Here is a 16,497-nt window from a genome sequence, read left to right on the forward strand (position 1 = left end):
CCACAGCTCCCCTTCACCTCCTCCTCGGCCTCTCACTAGGCCCTCCTGGAGTAGAGCTCCTACAGAGCCTCTACTCCCTGTCTTCTCCTCTCTGGACAGACCCTAGATCTAAGATGGTGCCCACCTTTTATACCTCCCTCTGACCATGAGCCCAGGTGACCAGCAACCAATGGGCTCCTTCCTATGCTCAGGAACCAACCCCTATCTGCCCCTACAGCACTGGGTGTTCCACCCCCCTCCCAACTCCAGACAGGGACATAGTCGGTCGTGCCTGCACTTCTGTCTAGTGGGAGCACCGTTGAGCTGTCCCTCGGAAATGGGGTGTGTGTGCTGTATGCAGCTAACTGAGCCCTGGTCCATACTCCATCCTTACCTGGGAGTGGAATATCACACCTCTGGTCTGAGGTGCAATACTCCTGTAGCGGCCGAACCCTCGGGGCGCTACATCATGCTTCACTGATGTATACACAAACACATATACATACACAAGCTTATTCACCTTAGGTGCACATATATGTAAGGTGCCCCAGCGAGGTAGTCGTGGGCGAGCTGTTGCCCTCTCTCTCTCTGGCACCCTACAGACAATTCGTGTCCTCCCTTTGATGTGTGGCTGTGTACGTGGGGCTCTCCACTTACTTCAAACCATCCGATCGCGGCTGTCTCCAGGCATTTCTCTTCTGGGACCAGGGCAGCAATAAATTCAGAGGACACGAGGTTCTTAACCATAACTTGGACTTTACTTGGGGAAGAGGAATATGTACAGTATTTACAGGCAGATATAATGGATAAGGCCCGACAGGTTATTATCTCCCTCACAGGCGCTGGCAACATCTTCAGCCCTGGTTCCCTCTTTAAGTGAAGCATCTCTGTGACTCTAATCTCTAACCCAAGAGACTCTTCTGCAATACCAACAGTGTTCCAGATCCAATATCTCCCCCACGTCTTAGCCTGGAGTCCTATTTATCTTCCTCTGCTTCCTGCAGACTAGAAGTGCCCCGGGTCCTCAATACGTCTGTTGAGTTTCTCCGGCCGGCTAACAGGACTCTTGCGTAGGGAGATTTTTACACTGGTGATCCCACTGTCTGAGGGTATGGAGCTCCCGTCTACCCTAGCAGCCACCATATAGTCAGGCTGCCCGTACAGTTCACTGTCCTATCTCTTACTACTCATCACTTCCTGCTTCTGGAAACTAAGCAGGGATTTTCCTAAAGTGCCCACCCTCTGTGGGCTGCCATCACACAGCATTAACCCCATCACTGTCTGTAACACTGCTAGCAGATTCAACCTGACATCTGCACCCGTGACAGTGGCATCTTGTGACTGGATACAAGTACTGCAGCGCACAAAGAATTATGCCAGAAACAAGCTCTATAAACACTCAAGGCTTGATCAGGCACTAAGTTCCCCCTCTACTCTACTGACTGGACCACTGAAGCTAACCCCTTAGCTTGGCCTACCAACAGTTCAGAAAGGTCTAACTATGGGAACACTTTTCTTTAACTACTTCAGTGCCAAACGAAGGCTACGTCCTTCCCCACTATTACATATGCATGTATAAAATATGCACCTACACATACAATACAGATGCATTCACACATTACGCCACATATACATAAAAGTATAAAAGGGCTAAATATATTTTGCTATATTTTCTACCAAAGAATGCCAAAACTCCTCAAAGATAAAGAAAAACATTTAAAATAGACATCGAAAAACTGGAGCAAGTTCAGAGAAGAGCGACCAGAATGATGACCAGTCTGCAAACTATGACCTACGAGGAGCGGTTATAGGATCGGGGAATGTTTAGCTTGCAAAAGAGAAGCCTAAGAGGAGACTTAATAGCTGTCTACAAATATCTGTAGGGCTGTCACAGTGTGGAGGGATCATCCTTATTCTCATTTACACATGGAAACACGAGAAGCAATGGAATGAAACTGTAAGGGAGAAGATACAGATTAGATATTAGAAAAAACTTTATGGCGGTGAGGGTGATCAATGAGTGGAACAGGTGGCCATGAGAGGTGGTGAGTTCTCCTTCAATGGAAGTCTTCAAACAGAGGCTGGACAGATATCTGTCTGAGATGGTTTAGTGACTCCTGCATTGAGCAGGGGGTTGGACACGATGACCCTGGAGGTCCCTTCGAAATTTTATGATTCTATGAATTTCATGCCACAAAGTTTGTAATTTAATCCCGAGGCCAATTTTTGTTTATGTGCTTTTGTTTTTTCCTCCCCTTCTTTCAAGAGCCATAACTTTTTTTTATTTTTCCATAGATGTAGCTGTATTAGGGCTTGTTTTTGTGGAATAAATTGTAGTTTAGAATGACACAAATAACTTATCCATTTAACGTACTGAAGAAAAGAAAAAAAAAATCCAGGTGCAGTGAAAATCTGAAAAAAAAAAGAATACCACCATTGTCTTTTCTGATCACTTGGTGTAGCACAACAATACCATGTCCTCCGAGGGTGTGTATATGTCAAATATAGCCAGATGGCAAAGTTTATAAGTACAAAGGGAATGTGAATTACTGCAATTAGGAGATGTTAGCACTGAATTGTTCATTGTTTAGCACCTTTGACTTGCTTGATCTATTCACTATTTTTTTGACCAGTCTGTATTATGTATAAGTATTTTCTATTATGCAACCAACTTAAGTAGTGCAGATAGTCAGATACTTTATGGAGGTATTATTTATTCAATGTTTGGTGATATTTTATTATCTGTATAATATTAATTAACCCCTTTGGCGATCCTACAATATGGTTGTGTAAAACCAGCTTAAGGCTGAATTCAAATGTCTGTGTTTCATACTTTGTTCATGGACCATAATGCTCCCAGCAACCCCGAGTCTCTGGACCTGATCTATCAAACTCATAGGCATATATGAAGAGGATTGTTTGGTCGGACTTGGCATTGTAAGTTCAATCTTATTGCTGAGCTCTGTCTAACCTCACCCACAGTCTACACAGAATGCTGCCAATCAGTGGTGTTGGTGGAGTTATACACAGCTCGTGAATATGGAGGACTACATGGCAGTAGGTTTACTAGTCTTCTAGTGATAATCTCCTGCTGATAAAACAGTGATTTTAATAAAACTACACTAAGCAGCCCAGTAATTGACACATTGCTGGAATCAGGGTCTTATGTTGCACTCAGATTAGGTGGCAAAAACCTGACAGATTCCCTTCAACTTTTTGTTAACTCCTATAATGACCACCCCCTATTCCAAATACTTTCCATGCAGTCCTGACATCCAGGCTGAGACTGCTCCATGGGAATCATTGCATGCATCACTGCAATTCACTGTTGGATGTTGTGTGGTATTTTAGATTGGCCGTTCTTTAGTGGGTTTGTTACCTGTACTTTGGAAGCTGTGGATTTCCAACACATTTGATCTTTTTTTTTTTTTTGCAATTCTTCTCACAGGGATGAAAATAACCTACAGTCTGGAAGTGAGAATCCTAAACCAAAACATGCTGGATACAGGTAAATGGCTGAAGCTTAAATTATTACTAGGATTTTGATTGGTACCATGCTGTTCAACGGTTGTCTGGTTTTGCAGCTCAACTCTGTACCTGAATCCTCCCATGACAATATATTATAATTTAACTATATAAGGGCAAGATTATCCAGCACACCGACCGTTCCAATTATCGATTTTCCACTATTTTTTATTAATTAAAAAAAACACTAATAAAACACATAGCATTTTCAACATATTCCGTCCTTACTTCATTAAAAAAGCACTCCTCCTCCCATCAAAGTTTTTATCCTCTTATTGCAATCATCACATTATACAGCACTATGTACTTACAATTGCTCATTTTGCCTTTCTACCCAGCTAATTCTTTTGTTTTAAATTAGGTCTATGACATGACATGATTAAAAAACTGACTAGCTGAATCCTTCTAAACTCTATGTAAGAGCTTTGCAGGACGCATGATGCCAGTGAAATCGGCTGGCCAGGACTGGATGTTGAAAAGTTCAGTGAGGGAGACCACCATTCAAAAAATAAACAGTCTTTTATTTGACATTAACTTGGTGGGAACTATGTACGATAGATAGTGGGTGCATAAATTCTTGAACGTTTTGTTTATAACATAGAGCATCTTCACATACATCCTCTCTATCTTTCCTTACTTAGTCCTCTGTATTTACCACTACCCAGCACAATACTTCACGAACATCCCTCGTCCTCAAAAACGGTATTACAGTCAGTAAGTGAGAGTTCTGTACTTCAACCCGTGGTTCCCCGTCCTTTTGCCCATTAGGGGATCTACTTGGCCATTATGACTGTTACTCAGCTTCTCTGCTGACCAACGCCTTGCAACTACTGCACGAGGCACTCTCTTCATCTCACGTTCCCTGCACTGAACTGTTCCATTACCTCCTGGACTTGCAAGCTTGGTATTGTGTAACTAGGCTTCCTGCCGCAGGTCCCGTGTCTGGATAATCAGTTACACCATCAGTCCCTGTCTCGTGTCTCTTTTCTTTGCTCAGGTTCTCGCTATCCATTCCCTCTGTCTCCACTCACTTCAGGGACACCCACGTCATACGGCTCTGCTAGCTGGTCAGACCATAGGTCTTCTTCTGTTGCACGCTGGGCCCTATCTGACGTCCTGACCGGAAACTATCTCTGTCCCTTCACTTTATCCCCTCCCACTCTGGGCATGTCCCAATCATTAACCCTAACTCTCACTACAACACACATCAAAAACTATTACATCTAGTATTTTGTATGAACTTCATAATTTTTAAGGACAGCACCAAGTCTACTAAGCATGGAATGAACAAGTTGGCGACATATTGCAACATCTGTTTTCCCATTCTTCAACAAGAACCAACTTTTAGAGACTGAATGCTGGATGGAGAGTGAATGTCTCTTCAGAATTACCCATATGTGTTCAGTTGGTGTTATGATTGTTTAACAACTCAGGAAGATAGGTAACAAACTAAAAACTGCAACTGACCCTGCCGGTTCCTGTACAGATTAGAGATCCTGACCCACAGTCCAAAATGGTTCCTGCGTGAGCAGAGATAGCCTTAACCACAGACTAGAAGATGGCAGCTCGGACCTATGCTGCCTGAAAGGCCATCGAGCGCTTCACGTTCCCTCCTAAAGAACCAGAGGGCAGTGCAGAGTGTAAATTACCTACAAAAGGGAACGTATGCTGAAAAAAAGGAAAGATCCCAGAGTGAGTAAAGCCAACCATGAAATACTAAATAAAGTATAAAGTACGTACTGTTAGATTATATGCCGCCTACTTCCTAAAAAGTAACAGAAGGTAGGTGCAGAGTAAAGAACAGAAACAGCAAGGAGATAAACCTTATCTGGAATTTCACTGACTGGCTTTAAGCAGAATGGCAGAATGGCCGAACATCCACATGAAACTATCAACAGCAAGAAATGCCAGGAGGGGGAAAGAACATAAAGCTCACTCGAAAGGTGATAGGGCAGACAAATGAACAACACCTGTGTTATGCTAAACAAACTGCAGCCGAAATAACAGAACCTAAACACTCAGAGAAAAGGTGTGTCTGTTGATACTCGGCGGACAGAGAAGCCAACCACAAAACACAGTCTCAAGGGTTCGAACCCAGGAGCATGACAGTTGGTTGTTAATCAGGAGTCACACTTTACCTTTGCCTCTTCAGAAATCCAACAGTGGCCATAGATTTGTGTTTTGGATCATTGCTATGTTGGAAAAGTGCACGTCTACCAAGTGCATGGAGTGATGGTAGCATCTAAAATGTAAAGTGCTGCGGAATATGTTGGAGCTATAGAAATAAAAATTATTATTATTATCTTCTCTTTCAATATAGAGCAGTAAATGAAATGTAGATCCCCGACACTAGGAGCACTCATGCAGCCCCACATGAGGACACTGTCACGACTATGTTTCACTGTAGGCACCATGCATTTTTCTTTCTACTCCTCCCCTTGGCAATACCATACAGATTTGAAGCTGTCAGTTTCAAAAAATGTATCTTAGTCTCATCACTGCAGAGTATAGAGTCCTAGCATCCTTCACTTTTTTTTTACCATGGACCATCTTAAATTGTAGGCAGGCTTTTTGTGCATGGGCCTTTGGTTTGGAGAAGCTTTTATCGTAGACGACACTCATGCATGCCATTCCTCTGCAGTGTATGCTGTATTGTGTTCACGGGAAACACTCACTCCGGTATGTCCTTCTACTTTAGCTAACTGCAGTACACTTGCATGATAATTTTCTTCAACCCCTCTCATCAGAAAACGCTCCTGTTTAGGTGATTACTTGCGTCATTGGCTGGAAGTCTCTGTGTGATGGTTGCAGTTCCATCTTTGTGAAATTTTGGAAGATTGACAGTAGCATTTACCTGGTCAACAGCTGCGGCTAGATGATGGCTAAATATCACAACCATCATCTGCCAGCAGAAATGTGGGCTCAGTTTCTTAGCCTGCATCAAAAGTCAGGGAGCCAGCATATGACATACCAGTACATCATATGTCAATAAGGGGTTAAAGAATAATTACACTTACCTGTGATTGAATTCTTGGTAATTAGAATTTTGTAGTCTAAATTTTAGCTTTGCTCCTAAGACTTTCTTCAGGGTGTACTAATTTTCGCAATATGGTCTTGAATTAATTAGTTAGGAGAATTACTTTTTTGGGTGTGCAAAATAACATAGATTATTTGCAATCAATAGCCTCCATTTGTGGGAGTATTTTGTAGTATGGTATCCTATAGAAAATGTTGATTCTGAAAGGAAACAAATGGTTTTCTAACAAATTTGTTGGGGTGTACTAATTTATGCTGAGAACTGTACAAGATGAAAAATAATAGTAGTTCAATAGTAACATTGAAATTGCAACACTAAGAATAAGTCATGCAATTCTGGAAATCACAGAATTGGTAGACATGTTAATAATATGCAAATGCAGAAAAACTATAAAAATTTTAAAAACATCTCGATTAGTGTTGAGCGAACATGCTCGACACTGCTCGGTACTCGCCCGAGCATCACGCAACTCGGGATGTTCGGCAAGCACCAAGTATTTCCGGGTTACTCGGGCGAGAGCTCGGGTCTCCGCCCTGCATGTTTGGCGCTCTTTACAGAGCCAATGAACATGCAGGGATTGCCAGCCAGTCACTGTAATGCCGCAGCCATGTTGTTTGTGGGCATTACCGTGATTGGCTGGCCGCACAGGGTCACCTCGAGTATTTAAAACCGGGCGCCGCCATCTTGGACACAGTCGCTACGGATCAGACAGTGTAGGGACAGCGCTGCTGATTTAGGGAGAGATATATACTGCGAAATAGTTAGTGTAGGGTCTGTAGAGGCTGCCAGATCAAACAAACTGTCCTTCTCAGAACTAATATCCATCCCAGATATCAGGCAGGCAGGCAGGCTGTATAGGAGACGCAGTGGTTATACCAGCAAACGCTGCATTACAGTCCTGTGTGCTCCTGTTGCTGAAATTGCTGGACTTAGCTCCAGGTCTCGGGGACCAGGAAAAATCCTTTTTTTTCATCTAAATCCTCTTTTTTTTTTCCTCCTTCACACTGTACAAATACCCGTCTTATTAACCTTTTGGTGCCCCCCCCCGCCCCCTCCCAAAAAAAAAAAGTGTGTCTCTGATTTTTCAGACACAAATATATCTGTTGAAAATAGTCTTGTGTAGGCTAGAGAAATACAAGTGTGATTTTGCAGTTCCATGGTTCAAACTTCTGTATTATCCACTTTTGGGTCATTTGTATCTAAAAAAAAAACAGTTTGAGTGTGTCACTCACTGTTCAGCCGCAAATATATATATTTAAAAAAGTCTGGTATACACCAGTAAATTATAACTGTAGTTTTGCTGTTCCACGGTAAAAAATCTCTATTATCCTGCTTTTGGCATTTTTTGCCGTAAAAAAAAAACTAATAGTGTCTCCCTGATTTTTTAGACACAAATATACAGTGGTGGCCAAAAGTATTGGCACCCCTGCAATTCTGTCAAATAATACTCAGTTTCTTCCTGAAAATGATTGCAATCACAAATTCTTTGGTATTATCTTCATTTAATTTGCTTGCAAGTAAAAAACACAAAAGAGAATGAAGCAAAAATCAAATCATTGATCATTTCACACAAAACTCCAAAAATGGGCCAGACAAAAGTATTGGCACCCTCAGCCTAATACTTGGTTGCACAACCTTTAGCCAAAATAACTGCGAACAACCGCTTCCGGTAACCATCAATGAGTTTCTTACAATGCTCTGCTGGAATTGTAGACCATTCTTCTTTGGCAAACTGCTCCAGGTCCCTGATATTTGAAGGGTGCCTTCTCCAAACTGCCATTTTGAGATCTCTCCACAGGTGTTCTATGGGATTCAGGTCTGGACTCATTGCTGGCCACCTTAGAAGTCTCCAGTGCTTTCTCTCACACCATTTTATAGTGCTTTTGGAAGTGTGTTTTGGGTCATTGTCCTGCTGGAAGACCCATGACCTCTGAGGGAGACCCAGCTTTCTCACACTGAGCCCTACATTATGCTGCAAAATTTGTTGGTAGTCTTCAGACTTCATAATGCCATGCACACGGTCAAGCAGTCCAGTGCCAGAGGCAGCAAAGCAACCCCAAAACATCAGGGAACCTCTGCCATGTTTGACTGTAGGGACCGTGTTCTTTTCTGTGAATGCCTCTTTTTTTCTCCTGTACACTCTATGTTGATGCTTTTTCCCAAAAAGCTCTACTTTTGTCTCATCTGACCAGAGAACATTCTTCCAAAACGTTTTAGGCTTTCTCAGGTAAGTTTTGGCAAACTCCAGCCTGGTTTTTTTATGTCTCGGGGTAAGAAGTGGGGTCTTCCTGGGTATCCTACCATACAGTCCCTTTTCATTCAGACACCGACAGATAGTACGGGTTGACACTGTAGTACCCTCGGACTGCAGGGCAGCTTGAACTTGTTTGGATGTTAGTCGAGGTTCTTTATCCACCATCCGCACAATCTTGCGCTGAAATCTCTCGTCAATTTTTCTTTTCCGTCCACATCTAGGGAGGTTAGCCACAGTGCCATGGGCTTTAAACTTCTTGATGACACTGCGCACGGAAGACACAGGAACATTCAGGTCTTTGGAGATGGACTTGTAGCCTTGAGATTGCTCATGCTTCCTCACAATTTGGTTTCTCAAGTCCTCAGACAGTTCTTTGGTTTTCTTTCTTTTCTCCATGCTCAATGTGGTACACACAAGGACACAGGACAGAGGTTTAGTCAACTTTAATCCATGTTAACTGGCTGCAAGTGTGATTTAGTTATTGCCAACACCTGTTAGGTGCCACAGGTAAGTTACAGGTGCTGTTAATTACAAGAATTAGAGAAGCATCACATGATTTTTCAAACAGTGCCAATACTTTTTTTCTCCACCCCCTATTTTAGGCTTTAGAACAATTCTTTTTGGCTTTAGGACAATTCTTTTTGTGTTTTTTCATTGAAGACAAATTAAATGAATATAATAATACCAAAGAATTTGTGATTGCAATCATTTTCAGGAAGAAACTGAGTATTATCTGACAGAATTGCAGGGGTGCCAATACTTTTGGCCACCACTGTATCTGTTGAAAATAGTCTGGTGTAGGCCAGAGAAACAGAAGTGTGGTTTTGCAGTTCCACGGTTCAAACCTCTGTATTATCCTGCTTTTGGCATTTTTTGCCGTAAAAAAAAAAAATAGTGTCTCCCTGATTTTTCACACACAAAGATATCTGTTGAAAATAGTCTGGTGTAGGCCAGAGAAACAGAAGTGTGGTTTTGCAGTTCCACGGGTCAAATCTCTGTATTATCCTGCTTTTGGCATTTTTTGCCGTAAAGAAAAACAGTAGTGTCTCCTGATTGTTCAGACACAAATATATCTGTTGAAAATAGTCTGGTGTAGGCCTGAGAAATAGAAGTGTGGTTTTGCAGTTCCATGGGTAAAATCTCTGTATTATCCTGCTTTTGGCATTTTTTGCTGTAAAGAAAAACAGTAGTGTCTCCTGATTGTTCAGACACAAAGATATCTGTTGAAAATAGTCTGGTGTAGGCCCGAGAAATAGAAGTGTGGTTTTGCAGCTCCGCAGGTCAAATCTCTGTATTATCCTGCTTTTGCCATTTTTACCGTAAAGAAAAACAGTAGTGTCTCCTGATTGTTCAGACACAAATATATCTGTTGAAAATAGTCTGGTGTAGGCCCGAGAAATATAAGTGTGGTTTTGCAGTTCCACGGGTCAAATCTCTGTATTATCCTGCTTTTGGCATTTTTTGGCGTAAAAAAAATATAATAGTGTCTCCTGATTGTTCAGACACAAATATATCTGTTGAAAATTGTCTGGTGTAGGCCCGAGAAATAGAACTGTGGTTTTCCTCTTCCACGGTTCTAATCTACTTTTTATTACCCTTTTTCCATTGATAGTTCGAGTGTAAGCTATTTTACTTCCTTTACAATGGGCAAGGCGCGTGGCAAGGGACGTGGAACTGGACGTTCTGGTGATGGTGCATGCAGAGGACGGGGCCGTGGCCAAGGTGAAAATGTGCCACAACCAACAGCCACATCTTCTCGCTCCCACTTCTTGACCGAATTACTAGAGAAGCATAGAACAACACCAGTATTGCGAACTGATCAGTGTTAACAGGTTATTAATTGGATAGCAGATAATACTTCCAGTTACCTCGGCACCACCTCCTCCGATCTGTCTTCCACACGGTCAACTCTTAGTAGCAGTGAGTCTCAACCGCATACTCCTCCTCACCCTGATGCTCCTTCCTCCCACCATGCCGAGTGTCGTCAGACAGCAACTGATCCCACACTTGGACACTCTGAAGAGCTGTTCACTGGTCCATTTCCAGATTTGTGCCCCTCGCCTGCTCCGCTTGAAGTGGTGGAAGAGGATATCCCATGTAGCGATGCCGAAATATTTGAACAGCCACGGCCACAGGAAGTCGACGCTGGCAATTTGTCACAAGAGATGAACAATGACGAGACACAATTGAGGAGGAGGATCGTGGTGCGCAAGTGGAAGAGGATGAGGTGGTGGATGATCTAGTAACTGACCCAATGTGGCAGGAGGACACGCAGAGCGAGGCCAGCAGCACACAGGGTAAGGGAGGCAGAGTACCCCAACAGGCAGGAAGAAGCAGTGTGGTGGCCGCACACAGAAGGCGGGCAACAGTTCCCCGTAACACCAACACGAGGGACGTTGCCAATACAACCTGTAGGTCTTCCAGAGTCTGGAATTTTTTTAAAGACTCTGCTGATAACCCCAAAAAGGCCATTTGTACCACCTGCCATGCCAGCATCAGCAGGGGTGACAAAACTACCTGCCTGACCACCACCAGCATGATCAGGCACATGGCAGCAAAGCACCCGACTTTGTGGGGCGAACCCCAGGGTCCACGACCAGTGTCAGCGGGTGTCACCACTGCTTCTTTCGCTGTTGTGCGTGCAATAGAACCCTCGGTTGTGCGTGCAAGGCAATCCCCTGTCCATAATGCATGCAAAGATGGCCCCTCCTCTCAGTCTTCACTTGTTATGGCAGTTTCTCAAGAAACAACATCAACGTCTACGTCCACGTCCCACCGCAGCATTCAATTGTCCATATGCCTGACCTTTGAACGAAAGCGGAAATTCGCAGCTATCGCCCCACAGGCCACAGTCCTAAATTCGCACATTTCACGACTGCTTGCATTGGAAATGCTGCCTTTTAGGCTGGTGGAGACGGAATCCTTCCGCAACCTTATGGAGGTGGCCGTCCCTCGGTACTCGGTCCCCAGCCGACACTATATTGCCCGGTGTGCCATCCCCGCACTACACAAGCACGTGTCCCAAAACATCTGCCGTGCCCTCAACAACGCAGTTACTGGGAGAGTCCACCTGACAACGGACACGTGGACAAGTGCTTGTGGCCAGGGACGGTACATCTCCCTGACGGCACACTGGGTAAACATAGTGGAAGCCAGGACCCAGTCGGACCTTGGGACGGAACACATCCTCCCCACACCGAGGATTGCGGGCCCTATGTCAGTCAGAGTTGCCCCACAGTGTACAGCTCCTGCGCATCATCCTCCTCCTCCTCCTCATGTTCAGCCTCCATCTCAGATATCACCACATCAGTTACAAGCTGGAAGCACTGCAGTACTGCCTCCGCCAAGCGGCAAAAGGCTGTGCTGAAACTCAGAAGCTTAGGTGAGAATCCTCACACTGCTTGTGAGTTGTGGACAGCTGTGAAAGAGCAGGCAGATCTGTGGCTGACACCGCTGAACCTACAGCCAGGCATTGTCGTGTGTGACAATGGCCGTAAGCTGGTGGCGGCTCTGAGGTGAGGCGAGATCACACACGTACCATGCCTGGCTCATGTGCTTAACCTCGTGGTTCAGCGGTTTCTTAAATCGTACCCCGAGTTGCCAGATCTGCTCATAAAAGTATGCCGCCTGTCAGCTCATTTTCACAAGTCGGCTACAGCTTCCGCTGCCCTTGCTGTGTTGCAGCAGCGTTTGCAGCTTCCGTCACACCGACTGATGTGTGATGTCCCCACATGTTGGAACTCTACCCTCCACATGTTGCAAAGGATTTGTGAGCAGAAGAGAGCAGTTGTGGAGTACTAGCTGCAACAAAGCCATCGATATTCAGGTCAGACTCCACACATAAGACCTCAAGAGTGGACCTGGATGTCTGACATACGTACCATCTTGACAAACTTTGAGGAGTCCACCAAGATGGTGAGTGGCGATGACGCCATCATTAGCGTCAGCATTCCACTTGTCTGTCTTTTGCAACACTCTCTCCCGAGAATTAAAGAGGAGGCATTGCAGCCAGAGTATGATGAGATGGATCAAGAAGCCGTAGCGGTCGATTACACACAGCCCAGCCTCATCTCATCCCAACGTGCATTGGGGGACAATGAGGGAGAGGAGGAGGAGGAGGAAGAACAGGAGCTTGTATCATGCGCTGTAGACGGTAGTACCTGTACAACTGTCATACTGTCGGTTCAGCATGGGTGGCCTGAGTACAGGGGGGAGGAGGAGGAGAGCATGGTCAGTTGTCATCTTGGTGAGGACACGGAAGTCTTGCCCGTTACCAGTCTGGCACGCATGGTTGACTTTATATTACGCTGCCTTAACCGTGACCCTCGCGTTGTCAAAATGTTGGGTGACAGTCATTACTGGTTGGTGACACTTTTAGACCCCCGCTACAAGGAGAACTTTCACTCTCTTATTCCTGAGGTGGAGAGGTCTACAAAAATGGGGCAGTATCAGAAAGCCCTTGCTGCAGAACTGTTAAAAAAATTCCCATCTGAACACGCTAGCGGCAGAGGTCACAGTTCGTTGCCCAACCAAGGCGTACATGCGAGAGAGACGCAACTCCAATCCAGCAGAGGCAGGCGAACACTGTCAACGTTCTGGGACAGTTTTCTCAGACCCTCCCTTCGGACAGACCATGAGGCGCGGGGTACTCTCACAAGGAGTGGAAAGTTTCAAAAGATGGTGAGGGATTACCTTGCCGACCGTACCAGCGTCCTCCATGATTCCTCTGTGCCTTTTAATTATTGGGTATCCAAGCTGGACACTTGGAATGAACTCGCTCTGTATGCCTTGGGGGTCCTGGCCTGCCCTGCCGCTAGCGTGTTAATGGAGCGTGTTTTTAGTGCCGCTGGGGGAATTATAACTGATAAGCGCACTCCCCTGTCAACTGACAATGCTGACAAGCTGACCCTTATCAAAGTGAACAAGGGCTGGATTGGGCCAGACTTCTCATCACCACCAAATGACAGCAGAGTAACAAAGTCAAATTCACTGTGTTATTTCGGGAGGTGTATTCAGATGCATGCTTCACACCCACACATGAGTATACGCTTCCTCATTTCGGCTGTTTTTTGCTCTTCTCCTTATCCTCAGCCTCCACCACCACTATACCACCAGGGTGACCGTGGTCCGTGTTGCCATTATTGAAAGTTCCTCCGTCCTTATTTTTGTCAGCTTTTGTTTGGAAGGCATAAGCAAAGACTGTGGGAGACCCACTCCCCAATAATGGGAATAATAATTTTAAGATGCTGTACTGTATGGCTCTTGTAAGGGGCATTAAAAGCGTCTTGTTAAGCTACTGTGACCTCCACCATTTTTGCAAGGGGCATTAAAACCGTCTTGTTAAGCTACTGGGACCTCCACCTCTCTTCTGAGGGGCAATAAAAGCGTCTTGTTAAGCTACTGCGACTTCCACCACTTTTCCAAAGGGCTTTAAAACCGTCTTGTTAAGCTACTGTGACCTCCACGTCTCTTCCAAGGGGCATTCAAATCATCTTGTTAAGCTACTGTGACCTCCATGTCTCTTCCAAGGGGCATTAAAAGCGTCTTCTTTAGCCACTCTGAACTCTACAGCTCTTCCAAGGGGCATTGAAATGTTGTTTTTAATTACCTCTAACCTCCACGACTCTTCCAACGGGCATTGCATTTCCTCCTAATTTTAGTCAGCTTTTGCTTTTCAATGCAAAGGCGAAAACTAAGGGAGACCCACTCCCCAATAATGGGTAGAAGGTTTTTAGAACGCTGTAATCAACGTCTGTTTCAAGGGGCATTGCAGTTCCTCATAATTTTTGGAAAGCCTTCCATTCACTTCTTAGGCCAACAGTGTACAGGAGACCCAGTTGCTATAAATGGAAAAAACAGTTTAGTTAAGGCCCTCTGACCTCCATGTCATTTCCAAGGGGCATTGGAGTGCCTCGAAATTTTTGGTAGGCATTGCACTCACTGTATGCCCTATAACTGTGTAGCCAAACCGCTCCTTTTGTTACAGAAGCATATCCTACAAGACATATGTGGTTGACTGGCCTGATATTGATGTGAATGGTCCCTGTTCCTCCTGCTCTTTCTCCTTTGCCACCACCTCATCCATCATTTATCACCTGAAGCTTTGTTTTAACGGGAGTCATAGAACTGGGATAGTAGCAGGAAAACATCCAGCAATCCTCGGAGGAGGTAGGATATGCGCCAAAACGCTGACCACCTCAGGCCTAGCCGCTACTACATACATGCGCTTGCATTTCAAGAAAACAAAGCAGATGCTAACTTCTATCATCATCATCATGCTCCCCACCTTGGCACTCTCAACTCCCCTGATGGAGAAGCCAGGGCCCACCGGAGGAGTCTGGTTCTCTGGTGGGCTCGTCCAATGCTGCCCTAAAGCAGGCCGGGCTAAGAAATGTGTGTGGGGGGATGTTGACAGGAGAAATAGGGGCGGTTGCGGACCGTTTATGGACACCCGGCTGCCCCCAGGCGGCTGGGGACCGTGTGTGGACACCCGGCCGCGGGGCAGCTGGGGACCGAGTATGGACACCTGGCCGCCCCCTGGCGGCTGGGGACCGAGTGTGGACACCCGGCCGCCGGGCGGCTGGGGACTGAGTATGGATACCAGGCCGCCAATGCAGTCATGAGGTAGTGGCCAGATTCCGCCTCCACATGCCTAAAAGGCCCAATTTCAAGTGCAAGCAGTATGGTATTGCAGCCTGGGGGTGGGTGGGTGGGTGGCAGACTGCATACTTGCGCTTGCATTGCAAGAAATGGGAGAGGTACAATTGAACACTGCCCTGGGACAAGGGGCGATAGTTGCAAGTCTGCAACAACAGGTGCAGGGTGGGAGGCATCTCGCATGTACCATGAACAGGGGTTTGGCATGCATACACTACAGCGAAATAGGCTGTCCTTCCCATTAAATGCACTAGTAAGGGCACCGGTAATGTTTTGGTATGCGCGCTTAATCTTATGTATAAGGCACACCGGGACAAATAGGGGCGGCTGGGGCTGAGTATGGATACCTCGCTGCCGAAGCAGCCATGAGGTAGTGACCAGCTTTGGCCTCCTCCACACTAAAAGGCCCCATTTCAAGTGCAAGCTAGCAGTATGGTATTGCAGCCTGCGGGTGGGTGGGTGGCAGGCTGCACACTTACGCTTGCATTCCAAGAAAGCAAAGCAGATGCTAACTTCTATCACCATCATCATGCTCCTCACCTTGGCACTCTCAACTCCCCTGATGGAGAAGCCAGGGCCCACCGGAGGAGTCTGGTTCTCTGGTGGGCTCATCCAATGCTGCCCTAAAGCAGGCCGGTCTAAGAAAAGTGTGTGGGGAGAAGTTGACAGGAGAAATAGGGGTGGCTGGGAACCGTTTATGGACACCCGGCTGCCCCCAGGTGGCTGGGGACCGTGTCGAGGGGTGGCTGGGGACCGAGTATGGACACCCGGCCGCCCCCTGGCAGCTGGGGACCGAGCGTGGACACCTGGCCGCCGGGCGGCTGGGGACTGAGTATGGATACCTCGCTGCCGAAGCAGCCATGAGGTAGTGGCCAGCTTCGGCCTCCTCCAATCTAAAAGGCCCCATTTCAAGTGCAAGCTAGCAGTATAGTATTGCAGCCTGCGGGTGGGTGGGTGGGTGGTTAGCTGCATATTTGCGCTTGCATTGCAAGGAATGGGGGAGGTACAATTGAACACTGCCCTGGGACAAGGACTTGCACGGGGA

The 16,497-nt window shown here is 45.9% G+C and overlaps 1 protein-coding gene across 1 annotated transcript in view; it reads left to right on the forward strand.

The window, feature by feature from the left end:
* The window catches only part of LOC141156420 (histo-blood group ABO system transferase 2-like), a 163,783-nt gene that overhangs the window by 138,627 nt on the left and 8,659 nt on the right, over nt 1-16,497 (forward strand). The window contains exon 4 of the mRNA XM_073642615.1: nt 3,428-3,487. Coding sequence (XP_073498716.1) covers nt 3,428-3,487 — 60 coding nt within the window. The remainder of the gene's footprint in view (nt 1-3,427; nt 3,488-16,497) is intronic.

This window comes from Phyllobates terribilis, unplaced genomic scaffold (assembly GCF_046119375.1).
Source record: "Phyllobates terribilis strain yellow unplaced genomic scaffold, ASM4611937v1 Scaffold_8__6_contigs__length_399053987, whole genome shotgun sequence".
In the NCBI taxonomy this organism is placed as follows: domain Eukaryota; kingdom Metazoa; phylum Chordata; class Amphibia; order Anura; family Dendrobatidae; genus Phyllobates; species Phyllobates terribilis.